General features: G+C 33.0%; 1 protein-coding gene across 1 annotated transcript in view; it reads right to left on the bottom strand.

Annotated features, from left to right (window-relative positions):
• AdamTS-A (ADAM metallopeptidase with thrombospondin type 1 motif A) overlaps positions 1–22,339 on the bottom strand; it is an 89,998-nt gene that overhangs the window by 30,006 nt on the left and 37,653 nt on the right. The window contains exons 18-22 of the mRNA XM_068363570.1: positions 21,849–21,998; positions 19,406–19,612; positions 4,591–4,788; positions 2,379–2,570; positions 913–1,074 (exon numbers count right to left, since the gene is read on the bottom strand). Of these exons, the coding sequence (XP_068219671.1) occupies positions 913–1,074; positions 2,379–2,570; positions 4,591–4,788; positions 19,406–19,612; positions 21,849–21,998 (909 nt within the window). The remainder of the gene's footprint in view (positions 1–912; positions 1,075–2,378; positions 2,571–4,590; positions 4,789–19,405; positions 19,613–21,848; positions 21,999–22,339) is intronic.

Raw genomic sequence — 22,339 nt, 5'->3', positions numbered from 1 at the left:
GTGAAACCGTGAACATTCTTTCTCTATCGTAACGATAGAGTGCAAGTTGAACGTTCTGAACGTCAACAACTGCAGAGACAAAACAAAACGTTAGTTCAGCTTTGAAAACAGTACGAGACTGTCAAAGAAAATCTTTCAAACTCTGTGGCGGAAATAGCATAATATGTTAACAGGTAAAACCGAAATGACGGGCTCAAAGTTTATTAACTTCGGTAAAAGACCGCCTACTATTAGGAAGGTCGAATATAAACAAATATAAAAATTAATTTTAATGAGTTTATAATAAAAGGAAGTTAATCGAAGAGGCCTATAAGAGGCGGAGAGATATAAAATAAATCTATAACTTTTGTTAAGCAAAATTAAGAAAGAGAGTCTATACTCTCTTAGACACCAACACTTCCGTCTAAGGGAAGGGTCGGCCATTGAAAGGTGAACGAGAGTTCATACTCTCTCGTCACCAAAATTAATCAAATTAATTCCAAAAGCTAACTAAGCTAATATAGAAGTTTTCCAGTAAAGCGACAGCCGAAATCAAAGAGAAATACTTCACCAAAGTCGTGAAAATACTCCAAGAACATAAGCGTATCCCAGAACGTCTTGCCGGAAGCACGACAGAGGAATAATTGAGGAGGTGTCAACAAGAAGTACTTGAGTACCTGGCCACAGGTGGCGCTGGTAAATACACCCCCTTCTAGTATTGTGATAGCTGGCGTATCCCTCCATAGAATTCTGTCGGGCAACGGAGTTGACAGCTACATGATTATCGGGTAAGTTTAATATTGAAAAAGTATGTTTTCTATTTAATAATAAAAAAAAAACATTAATATCTTATAAGTCTACTGGATAATACAACTTTGTAACTAGATTCCTACCTACAATAAATACAAAAACAATTAATAAAGTAATACTTACTTGATCGCAGGAGGTATATCCACATGGTTGGTTTCGACATTTTTGTTTTCTGCGAGGTCTAGTTTCTTTTGAGCAAAGAGAGCGACGGGCCTTTTGTCGATTGGAGTCAACACAGTTAACACTTCTTCTCTGTCGCCCCCTCTCACCACATGGTCCTTGACACTGAAAAGGTGGACTTTTTAATTGGTAATCAGTAATGAATTAGTTGATTAGAGTACAGTACTTTTTAATTCAGAAAACTCTCTCCTCAATGGTGCCTTTCCTTCAAAAGAATAAAAACTCACTTAGCCACAAAATGACAAGTAACACAATATACAGGTATTACAATATAAAAATTGTAATTGTGGTAACTAGAAGACATATCTACGCTGTTTCTAACATTGAAAAGGACCACATTCTTGATAGTTCAGTTATGTAATATGGTGATTACTGAAGATTATTACTCAACACACGAGTGAAAATTTCACATGTCTTCGTAAAAACTATCAGTTTATTTTAGCATTAGCAATATTAGAAAATACAGCATCACTATACAGTACTTTGGATTGCAAGTTACTTAGGTACAGTACACTGTTACTAAAGCTCACCATAATATCAAATTACAATACATTATTTTAAAATAATTATCTATTTTTCACTTTCAGATGACATTGTTGAATTATACAGAAATGGCATATTTAATTTTATGTTCGAGAACACAACTGTGTCAACTAATCAGCTGAATGCTGAACCAAATCAAGTACTTGAATAAAGCATATCCATTATAAAAACAAATTTTCTATTCCTATTCTAGAAACTAAAATCCAACTTCATTTATCTGTATCATACATATCTAGATAAAAAATATTCTCCATGGCTGAAGATGCTTCTTAAATCCTAACTTTATGGCAATGAACCTCCCCAGATATTCATATGGCTTCTTCTCCAAAAGCTCAGCATATAGACATTTAGCCATAAAATCAAAGAAAAAGAATCTCATTTTCTTTCTTTTTAATAAACACATACCTCTAGCAAGGTAGTGTTGCTTAAATTGATAATACACCAATACTTTAAAAAATTCTCCCATGACGATTCTGCTTTAGTTTTAATTTATTCATATAAAAAAAAAGCTAAACCTCAAAAAACTTAACAACTGGTATATATCTGAAATCTTATTCCAAGTGCAGTAATACCTCAGGATACGAAAGTTTCTGTATATGAAAAACTCATCATACGAAATGACATATGAAGATTTTTTGCCTCATGTTACGAAAAAATACTCGGGATACAAAACGAAATTCGTGCTGTTAGGTTAGGTATTTTGAATGATTCTAATATATTTCGCTCTATTTCATTATACGAAAAAATCATGTTACAAAAGCCACTCCAGAATGACTTAGTTTTGTATCTCGAGGTTTTACTGTAACTTGAAAGCATTATTGAATATAAGCATTAAAAATCAAACATGGAATGGTTGAAATTCTTACCTGTTTCCAAGACTTGACCTTCCAGTAGTACCCTGAGGAGCAATCTCCTAGGTTACACTTTCTTGATGCTCGTGGTTTCTTGGTTTCTCTGCAACCTCTGCTTACTGGTTCTGGATCCATCCAGTTGTGGGAATTGACAGCGTGGCAGGTAACATCCCGAGTCTCCACTCCAGGCCCACATACACTAGAGCACTATTTGTGCATTGTGATATTTTTTTATGAGGGAATTCCCCATTAGTGATGTTCATGAGGAAGAACATTCAGGTCCAGGTCATGGGGATTTTCAAGAATGATGATGATGATGTAGTGTAGCCATATCAGCCAGGTGGTCAAGGTGAGAAAGAAAGAGTGGGAAAAAATAGATGGCGTGAGATTATAGTTTACAAACATAACCTTAGGCTATAAATGGACTGTTGGGAACAAGATGACAATCATTGTTCAACATGAAGCAGGATTAAAACACTTCCATTAAATATCTGGAGATGCTTAGGGAATTTACTTTTCTTTTTTAAATATTAAATGCAAAATAAAAGATTAAAAGCACAATGGAAAAAGGCAAAGCTTGATCTCAAATTAATCAATTTGATATAATTCACAAATACTTTATCACTAGTATAGTAAATGCATCATATAATAAAATAGCAGGTTAATAATATTCACAAGCTACTAAATAGCATGTTTGCCAGTAAAATATTTTCTGATATCACAAGTCATGGCTTACCAGGGGTTAGGTCAGTTAAATTAAAATGTTTTTATATCTAAATAATATGATTATGAGGCATCCCACAAAAGTTCCTATTATCTTCATTGAGTTTTTATAGAAGAGAAAGTTCTTAAGGAACCATAGTTAAGCTAAGTAGTAAAAATGCAAACTTTACAAGATCGTGACTTCGAGGTTTACTTGATGTTTTTTCAAGAAAAAATATGAAATACATATATCTCTAGAAAAACATATTTGCACACTGTAATTTTATCATAGTATCAGTGAACAATAACACTTTAAATTCCAGGTTATCATACCTTTTTTTTTGAAAAAAAAAAAAAATATGACAATACGCAAAAACTACTCTAGGATATCAGATCAATAACATACTAATTTGGGGTAAAACAAATGTGTGAGGCCTGTATAAAACAAAGCGAGTACTGCTCTACAGAGTTAATAGCTTTGGTTTAATTGTGTTACACATATCAAAGCAGTATTAACGCATTATGTTGATTAATATACAGCAGTGTTTCATAAGCATGTTTATTGCATGTATATTTAATTATGCATTAAGATAGCTATGGTTAATATAACTATACTAATTTATATGAAAATAGAGACTACAAGGGATTGGTATTTGGTGGATAACATAAACATTGATTTAAAGGAAAATAAAGATAGAGGAGTAATAACATATTGCACAAAATGTGCAAATTATATAGGGCTGTTTATTGCTTTCCATGTTTTTTTTTTTTAGATATTTTCTATTTCCAGCTGATTTCGTATGGAATATTAAGGGAAAAGCAACCAAATTGAAACATAAAATACAGCATACATATTCTGACCACTCTTACACTGTACTCTTCGATATTTAGTAATACTGTAATCGTTAAATCTTTAATATATAAACTAATACAGCCAATATGACCCTATATCATTAAGTAGAAAATCAATAGTTTTGAAGTATGAATCCAAGTACTTTACAATGATTGGCAATTACATATTTATAAATTTACAAGACTGAGTAATTTTTTCACTCTCTTTAGAAAAGAAATAAACAGAAAGCAAACTACTATAATCAACACCAAGAAATAGCAATGCAATAGTGAATATGTGTAGATCAAGTAACGTCATACGAGATGCTTGCTGATCTGGGTGTATACTAAGACAACTATAGGAATGTCTACAGAAGCAAAATAGCCAACTATCTATCAAGAGATATAAAGCCAATCCCACTAAAATTATCTCGGTACCACTCTCTCCTTGAGCTCACTAAATCACTGTACTGTACATCCATGTTGGAAGTAGGAAGTACAGTACTAACGCCAATTAAATTTTCTGTTTGTTATTTAAAATTTCTTTCACAAATAAAAAATTCATAAAAAATCTAGCATGTCCAGTTATCTGAGTGATCTCAAGGTTTCAAAAATGAAAAATACCGTACATAGAGGATGCAAAATAAATATTTTTGTTTTGAAAATTAAAATTTTTTGATGATATTAGTTATACCTCGGCCCACTCGCCCGTAGTCCATCGGAACTGACAAGGGTGCTTATTGCACCCTCTCCTGCCTCTGGGCTTACTAAGCCCTTGACGAAGGCAGTAGTCTAATGGCACCACAGTACCCTCAATATGACCTATGTTCATTCCCGTATCAATGCAGGTGATGTTACGATATGCTGTTCCTCGGTCACATGGCTCCGAACACTGCAACAGGATTCAGTCATATAGGCTATATATATACACCATATATGCAAAAAAGTTGAAACAGCTGGATAATGTAAGTGGAAAGCTTTATTTAAATGGAAAGAAAGTTATAAAGGATAATTCAAGGAATTAAAACAATAAAAAAAGATTAACATAATGTTATTAAAAATGAGGAATTTTCAGGGTTTTTGTCAAACAGGATTAAGGCAATAGGAATGATAAATAAGTTTAATTTTTTTCTGAAGCATCAAAGTTGTTAAGGTATAGAGGACAAGAGAGTACTCTGTGTCAAAATTTAACTTAATTGTTATGTGTTTATTTCAATTAAAAATACCATTCTGCATTTAATTTGTAATTAAAATTTAATTTCAAGTCATATGCAGTGTCAAAATTTAGTCGATGAGTATGTCAAGACAGGTCATTTGTTTATATATGAAGCATTATTCAAACTTAAAACTAATTAATCTGGATAAGAAAACTGAGTTTATAAGTTAGGTTCAGCGAGTTTAACTGCTCAATCTGTGCAGTTACATAAAAGTTTGTATAAGCACTGTAATAGTAGAAAAAAATTATGAATATATAATGTATCATTATGTGAACAAACCTAAGTGTAAATGTATATATAAAGTAAAACTAAAATTATTATCTTAATTAGGTACATTACCATTACTAATGTTTGCTAAACTACATAGGTAAACTGGATGCATTTTGCGAATAAATCTCTCAGAAAGATGGAAAAATGTCAACGTGTAGTTAGGCTTTGGCAAAAAATATATACATTAAGCTGATGAATAACTTGAAGGTAAAGTAACGGCTAAAATATATATACAGTGATACCACGCTTTACAACAGTTGCGACTTTATATCGCACTTCCTTAAGTATTAAACACAGACAATCAGCGTTGGTTTCTACGATGTAAAATAATGATTAAGTTCTGTACTATACTTTACATTGTACCTTATTAATGTAGGTACCTAGTATATACAGGTAGCAGATTATAAGTACTTTTTCATGTTCAGTACGTGTATACGAAGTATATGTTACTTTATAAACCGAAAATCCAACCTACATTGAAAACCACTCTTTTGTACAGGTATGTTATACACGTGTATTTCAACACGCTCGTACACTAAAGCTACTGCTCTTTTTTATCTCTCGCTCTCCCGCACTGATAATAGAAAAATCTGTTTAAGCTTGCCATTGGATGTTTCACAATGTTGGAATTTTGTGACATTGTTGCCCTCATCCATTTGTGTGTGTGTGTATATATATTGTATATATATATATATATATATATATATATATATATATATATATATATATATATATATATATATATTATATACACATATATAAATATATATATAATTAAAATATATATATATATATATATATATATATATATATATATACAATTCTAATATTTCTTATTACTATATTCACCAGAGGTTTGGTTTATTCAACCTTCACCTGTAAAATCTTAAAATTTTCCCCATTTTCCTTCCCTTCAATAACCACAGATTCTAGTGGTAAGTGGTAACTAACAGGCCAGTCTCAGTTGATACAGTTTAGTTCAGACAAATTTCAGATTGTTTACTTATTACAGTACTGTGCATTGTTTTCCCTGAATTTGTTAACAATTACTGCATGTGGTGTCCAAGGGAATTGCTTCTGTGAGATCAAGACAAGGATTCTAATTTTTGGTCATGTTGAGGCCAATACTGTTATCAATTAGCCGTTGAGGAAACGTTGCATTACGGTCCCTCTCATGGAAGGTATGTTTCATTGGTTGCCAATCAAGTTGATAATTCAAAGTGCTAAAGGGAGCTTGCTTTTAGTAGAGGAAAGTCCATGGAAGACTAGGCTAGCTGATTATTGCCGGGATGATATCGATAATGATACGCCCTACCTTTAATAATTCTCATAATCAGCCAAAGCTCTGGACATCGCTATCTTCCTTTGTTACTTAAAAGTCCAGTAATTCCACTCTTAAAAGCAGTAATTCTGGTCATACCCACCGAGGAATCCTATTCACACAGAGTCTCTTAATCAGTCCATTCATAAGAGAATCTATCACGATAACATTAAATAATATTTTACAACAAATCATGCTATAAAGGAGAGATCAAAACTAGATACCAAAGACTCCAACAATCTATGCAGCTATAAGAAAAATTCACAGTTTAAATTCCACTGCAGGTTGCCAAGGAGTAACATTTGAAGCATGAACATTGGTGAGAATCATAAGGGTACCATTTAAGTATACAGAAAGTTTTTTAAGAAATCTGAATTTCTTGAGCCATACCAAATCCGCTTGGTATGGTTTTTGACAGAAGTTATATCTGAATAAATGCAGTTTTAAAAATTACAAGCTTAAATCCAATAGTCATGAAAAATTTTGGTTTTTCCTACAAGATTACAAAAAAGAACAAAAGTGGATAAGACAAAAATAACACATTAGAATGAGGGCGAGATAGAGAAAAGGTCAGCTAACAGAGATAAATGAAACCATGATTGAAACAAACTCCAAAATATAAACGTTGCACTAACAATTAACAACACATTACACACATATGCTGCATAATAAACCAGAAAATACTACAGTTGAATCCCTTGTAAAAGCAAAACAAAGCAAGATAGTTTTGAATGAAATAACCTTCAAGTAAATAAAAGGCATAAATAACTATTAATAAAAAAAATAAATGTAAAATTTAGTCAGAACTTATAGGTGAACTGTAGACACAAGATACTACACTGAAACAATAAAAAGCCAAAACAAGTAAAGATATGTGCTACCTATAAAAAAAATCTTACCACTTTCGGTGATGGTAATGCAAATTATCTCCAATGCAGTGTTACCAAAAGTTACTAAATGTATTGGAAACCCACATAATTTTCTTTTCTCAGGTAAGATAATCCGACTTTGTTATAATTCACAAAACTAAGAGCTAAGCAAAACATACTGGTTGGTTTATATTTATCCATGAACACTGAAATCATGACAAAAAAAATTGAGGAAACCACATAAACAGCTTGGCATACTATTGTGAAGAGTTAAAGAGGAAGATGATAGGGTGAATTTGTCCGATTTAACCACTACATCTTTCAGATGCAAAGGCTATTAATCAAATATGAATTGTAAGAAAGCATATGTGAAAATTATGATAGTCTTGAAATATTTTAGTGGAAAAATAGTGCTGTAAGACTTTAATCCTATAAAATGATAACACCAGTTTTTTACTTTGAAGTATTGGTACTTATTTTTACAGAAGCCAAAGATTCTAGCTATGATATATTTTTGCTATTTAAAATATTCCATTCCATGGTTATTTTCTTGATCACTGTTACGGGGTAACTCTCCCATTTAATTTCCAGCAAAGCAAATATGTTTGGGGGTTTTGTACCCTGGGACTTCCCGCAGTTTGAGTAAATGCTATACTTAAATAAATAATAAAACTTACCCAATGTTGTGGCCAAGAATATACACACTCTTATTTAATAGACTGCTTATATGGAAACTATTTTTGTTTTTGTTTACTAATACAGGTGCTTGAAAATAAATAGTAGTATACAACAAAATGTAACAGCTAATTTATTGACATAAATATTTCTTAGTCACATGTATTGTTACACCCTGCACATTTGCAAAACATATAATAAAGGTATAACATCGAAGTCATTATAGTAAGAGAGAAAGAACAAAAAATTCTAGCATTTAAAACAAAAAGAGAAACATAAAAAGGTATATAACTAAAAAATGAAATATGTTGAAGATTGTGTTTATTTACAAAACTGGTAATATGAAACAAGAAAAAAAAACAATAAGCAAATAAAGACTATGATGAGGATGAAGATGATGTTCATGATGGTGATGATGATTATGATGATAATGCTTCTTGATGATGAAAATTATAATGATATCTGTAACAGAATAGGTAAAACACAATGAAATACTGTGCTTCCCAAATATTGGTAACATATTTGAAAAATTCGTAGAAAAATGTATTCGCTGTAGCTCCAAAGCACACGTCGAATATAAATTATATACAAAAATATCTTTTACAGCTTTACTTTATAAGGAAATAAATAAGAGAGAACATATCACCTACGTAATGTACAGTATATAGATGAAAATTCAATTCACAATTGTTAAATCTTCAATGGGCTTAGAATGAAATGAAAAAAGGAAAAGAAAAAGATAATATATGATAAACATACTTAACAGAAAAGGGACATTTACATTGTAATTAAAATGATCGCAAAAATATACACAATTCAACACTACACAACCTAAATCTTCATAGAGAATTCATCTTTCCTTCATTTTTTATGTAGATTTTGCAACGCTACTTAGTCATTGTTGATGTCTCACAGGATGTAGATACGGGAGAGGGGGTTCCCAGCCCCCTCGTCCCGTCCCTTTTAGTTGCCTCTTACGACACGCAGGGATAACGTTGGCGCTATTCTAATTTTTATATGCCCCTTGTTAGGCTGGAGGAACGTAGAGAGTAGAGGTCCCCTTTTTTGTTTGTTTCATTTGTTGATGTCGGCTACCCCCCAAAATTGGGGGAAGTGCCTTGGTATATGTATGTATGTACTTAGTCATTGTTATTTAGATGGTACTTGGATTTTAACAATACTAACCTATCAGGCTGTAAATAATAGTCTCTGCCAATGTCAAAACTTCTCATTCATGCTAAGAATAATAACCTACAAATGATCAAGGGAATTTCAGAAAAATTAGTGCATGGAATGTAAATGTTTTTGTATTGCATCAAGAGCAAGAATAATAGATGATAAATCTATCATTATTTACACCTAAATGAAGTATTGTGGTTGAGAAATTTGACTGTTTGAGGAATCACCATAGTTCAGCAAAGCTATGACCTGCTTAACATCAAGTACAAGATAAAAAAAAATTATAAATGACGAAAATACTTTGCGAAATACTTTAGCCAACTGTTGAAACCCAAGAATACCTAATTCATGAAAAATTTTAATCCAAGCTAAAAGAACAAAATTGTAAATAAAAATGCTGTTAAGCTGTTGTTGTATTTTCCTATACACTATATATATATATTCCTTAAAGTTCTTATATACTATATTCTTTCTATATTTTTCTACAATAAAAAGCTGGGTTCAAGCTAGGTACAGTAATGTGGAAACTTACAAAACCGATGGGTGAGAATTTGTACTATAAATCCCATCTGGACTATATTTCTAATTACACATTTTTTCATAAGATTATAACTACAACTTAAAAAAGATTTATTACTGCACCATTTATAAGCTAGAAACTTACATCAATCAATGTAATCTCATGTCCACTTATTTTCGAAATTCCAAGAATGCAGTCTATTAAATAGAATTTTTCAATACATAGCCATATACAGTATTACATTAACCAAATTCATGGTCTTCAAAAAGCTTACACTTTATTTCAAACCAAACAGAAGTTTGTCTACAAGATGGATAGTAACAACTGGCAATTATCTAAAAGCCCAAGCTTTCAGGTATTTAAGAGTCATCTTTCTCAGTAACCTAAACTATGAATGTGAACAATCGTGGCACGTTGGGCATTGAACTTTTAATGAACATTGTTAGTTTACATTGTTTACATTAGTCTGAATCACAATTCAAGGATTGGGATGCAAAAGACAACCTCTTCCAAATACCAGATTTATTTTATCAATGGGATTTGGGTCCCATGGTTTAGCGATGGGGCCTGAAGGCCCTTCATTATCTAGGTGCAACTGGGAGGGAAGGTTTCAGAAATTGAGACTACAAGAGGAACACGACTATAAGGCATAATGAGCATTGTAAACCTTTACTTAAGGAAAACTATGTAATTAAGACTACAAAATCCAACTTTGGAAGTCAGGCTAGTGTAAGCGGCTGTTGTGAAGGCTTCCTAGGCCTTCTGAGAATAACAAAGGAATTTAAGTGAATATCTAAAGACTTGCTACCAAGTCGACAAGTAAGGGAGTCTTGGTGTATATCGTTATTCAGTCCGCAAAAGGCAACTAATCTTTCTCCTCATCATTAAAATGTCTTACGTTTTTGGCTGTTCTGAAAACTAAGTCATTCTGTTTATGTTGTACTCCTCACAACAGTTTTTACAATGTAGTGCTTTCCCTGTGCATGAAAATAACAAATTCAGTAAGGAAGATAACTTAAAACACAGTAAACACTTATCACAATCTGAAAAGAGGATGTCTTTATTAATTTAAAAGACAACGTTTTCCTTGTGCAAGAATCCTAACAAATCTAGCAGGAAACCCAGTAAAACTCAATAAGCACTTATAAAACTGCCATGTACAGTGATTCAAGAACACTCCCTACTTGATTACCCACAAACAGCATCTCTTTACTAAACCAATTTGAAAAACGCGTTTAGAGATTTTCATTCATAAGGTGCAATGAAGGGGTGAAGACTGGAAATCAAATTGAAAACTAAGATAATATTGTGCAACAAATGAGTCTTTTGCAATATAAAGGCCTAAAGCTTGAACAGGTCCTGGTAAAACTAGCCTTTTCTGAATTTCATTCAACTATACTACTGCATATGGATTCTATCATCCACGAAGTTGATAACTGAGGGATATAACAAGTTTTGGAATAGGCTATTTCCACAGATTTGGAAGAATAGGAAGCTCCCAAACTTACTTTATTCAACTTATTAGGATATTTTTCAGCAATAAGGATACATAATGTTTGGAAAGGAGACAATTCCCCACTTTTAAGGTTGCCTCCTTCATATTCCTGCATTGTAAATTGAACGGATAGAAAAACAAGCCGATTTCCAGATTTTTTTCAAACTGGAGTGAATGCGAGGGATGCTTTGCATGTGCAAGGAGGTCTCATTTAGTTAGCAGTCAATACTAGTAAGTTAAAATATAAGAAAGGAATAAACTGAGTGGAGAAAAGTACAGCCAGATAATCATAGCTGAGAAAAAATAATACAATATATTTTGATAGCTAAAACACTTCACGCAAAACACTACATTTGTTATCAATTTAGACAAAACTACAAATTCAGATTAAGAATGGAATAGAAATTGTCTTCTCTACAAAATTTCTACTATACATTCGTATTTAATTAATCTACCGTACATCGGTATACCGATGTATGATTAGTAGAGAGAAAGGTGAAATCTAACTGGACAACCACTTATTCCCTAGGCAATGTCGTTGACTTCAAGCAAGAAACATAGTTAAAGTCTTGTGCAAGAGCAAGAATCAAATGATTACACCTCAAAAATGCCACTATAATTTACAATAAACAAAATAAATAAACATACAGTATTAGCAACAACGCTAGTAGAGAAAAAACTCATAAAAAAAAACTAACAAACCTTAACAGTAATATTTAAAGGATTATAATAAATACCAACAAACATCAGAAAACTAGCTAATGGATGTAGGTAATGCATTAAGCAAATTTGTAGTCTTCACAATGTTTCTTTTCTTAGTGATATACAGAGAAGTACAACAAAAAAAGCAGGGTGAATTGTTAAAAATTCCACCAGTCCCAGTGAAGTTTACCCATGAATAATTGGTGAAAAATTATTTCAGGCTAATTACTTTCTCTGAAGGTATGGAAAAAAAATGACAACGTGGAATAATAATTGTGATTATGAACAATAGCATTGAAAATAGAGGAACAGTTAAACATTGAAAGCCTAAGAATCCAGAGCTTGTTGTCATGAAACTAGAAATACGAGAAAAGAGGTTTTACTGCATGGAACTCAGTCACTGAGAAAGCATGCAGAGTGCAGCTACCCAGTAAGCTGACAATCTTCAGTCAACTTGGGAATGGAGTGTCTAAGATTTATAAGCACCATGAGTTGGGCTTAGTGGTATATCTCAGATGGGTTTGTTGGGAAGCAAATACATGTATATTCTTAGTCTTAAGGATATTGTTTAATATAGAATAGGAATAAAATGAAGTCCTTGCTTGTTTCTAAATTCCTTTTTGCTTATAATTACCAAAATTGATATAAGAAGTATATCTACAGTGATGTATTATAACTCATACTAATTGCTTTGAGCACAATAGGCTCTCAAATCAAAGTCTAAACTGGTAAACTTGACGGTTATGGAGGTGACTTCTATGCATCCAAAAGTAACATGAAATTGGCCCCAAAATATTAAAGTCTGTATAATAGTAATTACTACTATTATAACAAAAATAAAATATTACAGTAGTAGTAGTAATGCAACACTAGTTAAAAGCTAGTAGATTTCTTATAATCGATATTTTTCTCTCAGTGCTAAGTGGCGCTGTAGCGATTATGTTCAAAATACAATTTATTCAACAATCTCTTGCTGATACTTATATCTCTGCAATCATTCAGTAGTCTTCTTCACATATACCTCTGCAGTTATTAGATAGTCTACCAAAATGATGAGTTAAAGTTATGGTATCAATAACAATTCTGTGGTTTATTACTGCTATAGTTACACAATAAACTGTTATTGAACTCTAACGAAAGTATTCTTCTGATGTACAATTATTCTTTAAAATACACAACATTCCAGAAGTAATAAAAATAATAAAAAGAAAATGTTAAAAGTGAATGCCAAGGATATGAACAATGGATTTGTAATACAGTACACTATTGTGAAAAAAATATCTGGTGACCGAATTAAAACTTTGCTTGTTCTTATAAACTAATATTTCTACCTAATAATGACTATGGCAGTTTTTTAGCTGATAATAAATATCCACAATCAGTATCACAGAATATTCTTTAATTCAAATTATTTTTACTCAATATACAAACCACTAAAATGCTTCAATGTGTGAGCTTCAGTAACAAAGGTTAAAGAAAATTATCAGAGTAAGCTTTGACTAGCTCTAAAGGTTGATACAATTCCGAGAAGTAACAGTAGGTAGATCCTAGTATCTAGGCGTTGAGGGATCTTCCACGTAACTTTTGTTGCACACGGCGAACTGACAATGATCTTTGAGTATATCTAATTTCCTTATTGTTAAAAAAAAAAGTGGTGTCTTGAATCTTAAATCTTATGCTATTAACAATCGAAGTGTCTTCATTGGTTTTTATCTAATAAGTCTAACAATCTTTACTTAGACTTAGTGTTCTGTTAAAGTGATATTAAAGTTACCTTAATATTGTAGTAAATAACTTGAGTAACCTGTGTTTGGTGATGGTAGCATATTGTTTCTATCTTTGTTAATACTGCTATGAAAGAAATTTTCAGTAATCACACTCATTTCATAATAGGAAGAGTAATTCAAATACAGTATATATATGTTGCTTGGGTGCATACACCGTATAAACATACTACCTAAGAACATGTTTACTTGTACATGGTTAATATTCTTACATATTTACAGTAGTAGTTTTTGCCTAACTATATCATTCACATCATACTGTACATCTAGAATTTATCCAGTAATATTGAGCAATAAGCAGGTGATATGCAACATATTTATGGCCTAATCATTTTGACATTCTGCATGGTCAAACTAACTTAACAATTGTGAACTGTTATCTAATGGCAATAAATTGATTTAGAGGTGATTGCCATTTGCAAAGATTGAACATAGTATTCATAATGCCTCCTTATCATAGCTACAGATTTCCACTTCTGAATATAAAAAAACTAGAAGAATGCTTTCTTCCTCTTATATTTCCTAGCCCTCTAGGATGTTATTGGCTTGGCAACACCATCTGCAGTGTGCTAGGGTGAACAATATGGGTATGAGGACGCTTCCAACCTTGTAACTGTCATCCCTACTGGAAAGCAAACAATGCTGATTCTCGTACATGACTTTAATTTTCAAAACTTAATTGTTGCTTTTTGGTTTAGTAGATAGAGAAAGCATATAAAGGCACAGCTTCAACTAGTTTTAAAATTTGTTTGTGATCTAAATGTTCAGTGCATAACCTTCTTTCAGAAGATAAAGATACAGATTCTTTTTGTGTCTCATATTGGGGCAAGCAATGTGATTGAAAGCATAGAGATTTAGTTGGAGTGTGCAAATTATCCAGAGAAGCTTATGGTGGAATACATTCAGCTAGTTATTAAAATGGTCTGTGATAGATTAAAACATGATATAAAAGAAGATAGTGATTAAGGGGAAAGTTCACATTAGGCTAGAATAGTTGATCTGAGTGATGTAGTAGATATTAGAGTTCAAAAAGGAAACAAACAGGTAGATATCATGAATGAGACTGATGGACTTAAATCTCAGCTTACCAATTTTATGGATCAGTTTTCCTTATTCATGAAATCAACAATTCTTATTCCCTCACATAAGGTATTATTGGGTGATAATAATAGTCCTACCAAACACACCTGTGGCCTAAGTTATCCAGCCTTAAACCCTAGGTTAACTTCAGCTAACAATATGCCTAGTGGTAACAATTTACCATTGGTTGACCTTAATGGTGATATTTCTCAGTACATTATACAAAAAATCTTTCTTTCCAAGATCAATTATACAAAAATTCCGCTTCTGGATCAAGTGTAAATGATCAATCTTTGAGAGGAACAATTATAGTAATCCTTCACAATATCGCAGTTCACCTATCATGTCCTCAGTACATCGTGGAGTGTTTCTATTTTATTTATGTAAATCTATATTGCTGAACCCCACTATTGTACGGGTTTCTGCAGACGATGCATAAGCTATTTTAAATTTTAAATATTTCTGTGGTAAAAAGAAGTATTTTCACAACTTGATTGAATATTGTACAGTTGAATAATACTGTAAAAAAAATTCAATTCAATACTGCATTGTATAACATTATTTAAATCATATTAAAAGAAAATTAGTAGTGTACCATATATGAATAAACAAAAAGCCACATAGCTGTATGGAAAACAAAACGTGTGAGGTATGAGACAAGACCTAGTTTGCCCAGATTATTTCATACATGTCATACTATTGGCTGATAAAGGAGACATGACCAATATCAATCAGATAATGGTGTTCAGAATCCTGAGTGCTGATTGGATCAGTGGTTACTGGATCCCTCTCTGACCTAATGCAACATTCAGTATCATACGTGTAGTTTCCTTTTACTCGCATATATATGACATTGGTCCACATCTTCATGTGTAGTGCAAAACTGCAATTCTTTCAAGCTCTATGATGTCGCCTAAATTTTCTGCTCCTTCTAAGGCTTCTGGCAGTAAACCAAAGCTCCAGATGAGAATGTTTACTATAGCAGAGAAGATGAAGCTATGTGGAGACAGGCCACCATTATGGTATCAATGAATTTACTGTTCGCTATATCAAGAATGCTAAAAATATAAGATTGATGGAAAATGTGAAATCTAACAAGACAGCAAAAAGGTTAGTAACTTTCCACAATAAGGCCATCATAACGTTGGAGTCTGGATTACCCTTTTGGGTCAAAAACTGCAGCAAGAACATTGCACTGGATACTAACGCATTACACAGGAAAGCCAGGCAGTTGTAAGGCACGAATGGTAGTAACGATGGCCCAGAACCAAGCTATCTATAACAGTTCCCACCAAAACAACTGAATTCAATGACAGCATGGGCTGGTTTGATAAATTTCAAAGGAGGTACAACCTTAAGTGTATGACCCTGCATGGAAAAGCTGTCTCAGCTGATAACCCCATTGCTGATAAGTATGTGAATGAGAGTTTAAAGACATTCTTTGAGGAAGTTGAATATTCAAGTATTGTAAACAAGTTTTCAATATGGATGAGACTGGCCAGAGGAGGAAGCTGAAGAATCAGGATTTTAGGCATACAAAGATCCTGTCACACTTAAAATGTGTAGGAAAGCTGTGTTTTATGATAAAGCCAGCACTTATCTACAGATCAAAACCAGAGAGCCCTCAAAAACACAAATAAGAACCTGCTGCCAGTGTATTGGATACATAACCAGAAGGCGAAGTCAAGTTTTATCTCTCTGAAAAGGATTTAATTTCCAAATGCATCTCACAATAAAGGGATTTTGACGAAGGAAAAATCTATTTCTGGGGAGAGACCTGTGACGCCCGGTGAAAAGGGTCCTTCTTTACACTTTTCTAATATAAATCTTCCAAATATACTAGAGAAAGATAAAAGCATGGAATGCAGAGGTTACTACCCTCGCGCGATCACCTTGTGGGTGTCGTGTATACAACAAGGGCGTGTGAAAACCACTATTCACAGGCTGTCTTCCATTTAGATAATCCCTTCATCAAAGGGGAGGGGCGTGACAGGCCCTAGAGAATACAGTACAGTTGGACTACCCCACCGACACCTACTACTCGCGCCCTCCAGGTCATCCTTCTGTTTTGGACTTGCCCGCTAAGTACCATACGATCAACCTGTTGTATGAGAGCATACAGATTTAATTTTTACTACAGAACACCACAAAGTTGATCCAGCCCATGGATAAAGGTGATATTAATGCTTTCAGGGCGCTCTATACAGGAAATTCCCTGCAATACCTAGTCAAGGCTATGGAATGAAGATAACTTCTTGCTGAAGGAGTTTTGGTGTAAGTATATCATTGGGATGTGTCTCCAAAATATTCCTATGGCCACAAATGAGATAGAACAAAACACTCAATGCATGCTGGAAGAAATTGCGGTTACCTACTGTAATGGATTTTTGCCTAACAAAATCCACCACCCTGCAGTAGACAGGGCAGTGAAGCAGGTAAAATTGCTAGAAGATGGCATCACTGATATGACTACTAAGGATGTTAATGAACTGATCGAGGCCCACTCAGATACATTAACAGATAAAGATCCGACAGAGATGACAAAGATGAACAAGATGAACCAGATGAGGACAAAGTTGGCCTATTACTAGAATGCCTCTTAACTCTAGCAAAAATGGCAAAAGAACTTCAGAGAATGGCATTAGAAAGGGACCCCTAGAAGATTATAGCATTGCAGTTCAGAAATGCAATCAATAGAGCAATGGAAATTCATAAAAACCTCCTTACACAGAATAAAAGACTGCTAGCATCTGTCCATCACTATGTTTCTAACTCTCAAAAAAGAGAAGACACAGGTACTCATTCAGAGGAAATAGAAGTTACACTTGACAATGACAGAGATACTGCACCAGCTGACGAAGAACTTAATGAAGTAGTGGGTTAAGAAGTTGTACTAATCTTTTCTGTGCATTACATTCACCTCATCATCGTCTACATTGTTCATTATTGTACAGCTAATCATCATCAGCAACGATCAAGTTTTATTGTAGCATTTTCACTGGTGAGTGAATTCAACTTTTTCTTTAGTACGTAAGGATGTATGTACTGTACAGTAAAAGTAGGTTTACTGTAGGTTTGAGTTTAAAATGTTTTTAAGAGTGGAGACGGGATTTATACGAGCATGGGAAGAGTTTATAAAAGCTTAAATATATAAAAAATAAATATAAACAAATAAAAAAAAATTAAAAAAATATACCATGCAGTACGATTTCTACTTCGCAGTTTCTTTTACCTATGGCGAGAGTTATTTGAAAATTAACATCCTAAGTATCGGAAGGAATAGTGTAATAGTGAGGAATATCGCTTAACGCTTCTGTTGTCAAAAGACACAAGTAGTTTGTTCCGAAAAGGTTTTTCGGATAAGCGAGCAAAAGGTTTCGTAATGTCGTGCCTGGGTTGGCTCATGTGACTACTAATACAGTATAAGCTTGGCCACTAGAAGTTATAAGGATACACTTATAGGATCTTGCTTGCCAAGCACTTCTTTTGTATAGAATGATGATGTGAATACTAGCACTAGTAGCTTACCTCCAAAGGAGAAGGGGGTTAAATGGAGGATGAATATTCTATTAGATTTTTGTGTAAAACCATTACGGAGATGTTTCCATAGAAATTATATAAGTTGGAACTGACTCTGCCTACTCTTCAATGTGAGGTCATTTTTTAGAATAGAATCAGTCTGATTTTAATATTTCCATGACTAAAACCAGTAAACTAATATCCAAGACTTCAGGGAAGTCTGCTAATGCCCTGCCCCATTTTCCTTTAAGATCACAATTGCGACCAAGAAGATTGATAATTTATATGATTCGACAGTTAGGTAGCCTTACCATTTGGCAATCTAATTTGCTGGAAACGATAGTAAAAATTAATACGAGGTGTTTATTAAAGGGAAAATGGAGATGAGGTCCTACCTAATTTACCTAGAGCAAATATTCACATCCAAGTATTGATAATAAAATTTAGGTAGTAATTCTCTGGCAACCCCTATCTGTAATAAAGGGTTAAGAATTGCGAGGAAAGTTATGCCGACTACTGCGGGGGCTATTTTTACGATTCCTATTATTGACGATACGATCTGGCATATGGGTTTTATTTTTCATTCTATTCCTACTCTTGAAAGGTCTATTACTTCTATTATTATTATTATTATTATTAAGTCTATTATAATTATTATGATCTTTATTCTTATTATTACTATTATTATTATCATTATAATTATTATTATTATTATTACTATTATAATTTTTATTATTATTATCATTATTACTACTGTTATAGTTGTTGTTTTTGTTTATGTTGCTGTTGATGTTATCATTATTTGGTTTAAGTTTATTATGTTTCTGTTTCAATTTATTCTCATGATTTGAATTTAGTTTCTGTCTAGGATACTTTACCGGAGACCAATCTCCTGTTTTCCACTTATAACGTTGCCGGCGACCACGTCTTTTGCTTGTGTTGCAAGGAACTTTGCATGTGCGTATGTGAGTTGGCTTGTCTGCTGCATGGCAATGGTGTCCATCTAGTTCTGGTCCGTTCGGGTCCCGACAGGCAACAAGACGTTCCTGTTTTCCTCTGCCACAACGCCTGCGTCGTGTGCGACACTGAAAAATAAGATAAAACGCTGTGTGATCTCTAATTCATTCTATTTCAATTTTCACCCTGCAATACAAATAAAGTGTTTAAATAAAATGTTGGGTTCAGCAATCATTATTAATTGAAGCACAATAAAAGTGTCAAAAATGTACTATAATGTACTTGCATTTTAATCCAAAATTACTTTAGGTCCAAAGGTGTAATTTTGGTAAATACTGTATTCTCTTAATTTACAGTAGAGAAAGAAATTAGACCACAAAAATATTTCTAAGGTAGAGCTACAGTTTATCAAAAATCAAGAAATTATTTCAAACTTAAACCATTTGCTAGGGCTTAGATAAATCAGGAGTTTAAAAAATAATTGGCAACTGCTAGTAGATATTCACACAAAGTATTACTTGTGCCCTATGACTAAATTGAAAAAAGGGATTTTGACGAAGAAAAAATCTATTTCTGGGAAGAGACCTGTGACGCCCGGTGAAAAAGTCCTTCTTTACACTTTTCTGATATAAATCTTCCAAATATACCAGAGAAAGATAAAAGCATGGAATGCAGAGGTTACTACCCTCGCGCGAGCACCTTGTGGGTGTCGTGTATACAACAGGGGCGTGTGAAAACCACTATTCACAGGCTGTCTTCCATTCACATGTGATACTTATAGAAGAAAAACCAGATGCCTCTGATCCAGTTGTACATATTTATAACTTGCTGAGCAAGTAAATCAATAAAATTTTAGATAAAGAGTCTTGAACTATTTTCATATTCTTTATCCTTGGCAATTATTATGCCTTTAGTTTCCACTGAGTTCTCAGTTTTGCCACCTTATTCTGGAAAAGTACTAATTTAACTTTGTTTCTGTCTGTTTATGCTAACACTTCAATGTCAATCAAGGATGTAAATCCATTGATGACGATCACTTTGTGACGATAACATCTAGTCTTTGTGATGCTTTTGTCAGAGTTTATGATGTTATGACAGGATCTTTCTAATTAATGTTTTAATTCAGAGGCTATCAAGTTGGTATATCCAGTTTACAACTCATTCTATTTGGAGGTAAGATTCATGGGAATAATGTAAACTATGATCAAGATTCATGGAAACAATATAAACTACAAAACAAGAATTATGTCAAATTGCTCAACAGAAAAGAATATGAAACCAGTCTGAATTTCTTAAATTTCCATTGATTCAGCTATTTGATAAGGAGTATCATTCTATAAATTTGGTCACATCTTATATAAACTTCCTATCCACATGCAGTCCCACCTCACCTTTAGTCTCGTTGCTTGGGAGCTTCTATACAATAAAATAAAATACCTGTATACTGTAATCATCATATATAAAAACACTGTACCCAGTTCTGTAACCTAATACATTTCACTTCATCTTTAGCTACTTAATTTTCTTATGTGCTTCCCTTACTCATCTGTAATAATATACCTATTTTACAGGAAACTTATTAGGCAAAAGAAAAGAAAAGAAAACAAACAAACAAACAAACAAACAGGACAAGCAAAGGCTTCTCTTGTTTTAAAAGTGAAATGTCTAAGCTAGTATGAATCACCGAATGTGCCATCCAATCATTATTTGATACGGTTTTCTATTTTGGATTATAATCCCCTTAGTCTTTATCCTTAACCATATTTAAATCAATATAGTTCACACTACATAAAAGGTGGTTAAGAATAAAGTTTAGCAATTTGTTCCAGTTCTCAAGTAATAATTCTGGAAACAAGAAGTTAAAGGTTACTCAAGACCCTGGATTACAGACCAATTTTCAATTCTACATCTGTGATATATACTCACAGCAATCATATGAAAATCACTTGCTTTTATTCCCTCAAAAAGCAAACTGCTATTTAGAGAATAAAACTATTGAATCTTGGAAACAAATATTTTTTTCTACATTTTTAACCCTTTTACCCCCAGGCTATTTGGAAATTTCCAACCCTTAACCCCCAGGGGGTTATTTTTTTCCCAGCACATTTTGCAGTATATTTTTTTTAAATTGCTCTAACAGCCTTAATTTTTCTCATAGAGAAGTCAGGTTGGTCGCATTCTCTTGGAAAATGCCTGAATTTTCTCAAAAAAATTTCAAAAATATGAAAAAAAATTTTTTTATAGCATTTTTTTGCAAGGACGTACCGGTACGTCCATGGGGATAAAGGGATGGCTTTTGTGAAACGTACCAGTACGTCCTTTGGGGGTAAAAGGGTTAATCATAAAGACTATACAATAACTTACATGTCCCCAATCTCCTGTGGTCCACTCTGCACAAAGGTGAGTGTTGCAAGCCATTCTGTCTAGTGGTCTATCTTCAGGACGACAGAGTTCCTTAGATCCAAAACAAACGACCTGTCGAAATTTTTCACCTCCCCCACAATCTCGAGAACACTGTTGGAAAATATTTATTATAAAGATAAAATTTTTAATTAAACTTATAATCCTAGGATGTAATCATAAACAAAGGATCCTTTGTTGAATTCTTCTTTCATAAAGTATTTGAGTTTTTAAGAAACTACAGCATAGAAGTATTTAGCCATGTTATTTTGCAGAATGTTATACTGAGTAATGTGCATCTTTAAATGAAAGGAACTTACAATATAGAAAAATGTTATACAAAAATATATTTTGCTTGCCCATCCCCCCAAAAAATATCAAACCAAATTTGTAAAGAAAAATATTACGCAAGAAGATTTTATTGTAGAATTAAACAGTCAACACTGAAGAAATTG

This window comes from Palaemon carinicauda, chromosome 40 (genome assembly GCF_036898095.1).
Source record: "Palaemon carinicauda isolate YSFRI2023 chromosome 40, ASM3689809v2, whole genome shotgun sequence".
In the NCBI taxonomy this organism is placed as follows: Eukaryota; Metazoa; Arthropoda; class Malacostraca; order Decapoda; family Palaemonidae; genus Palaemon; species Palaemon carinicauda.
The sequence above is the reverse complement of the archived record's forward strand: the minus strand, read 5'-3'. Positions and strand labels throughout refer to the sequence as shown.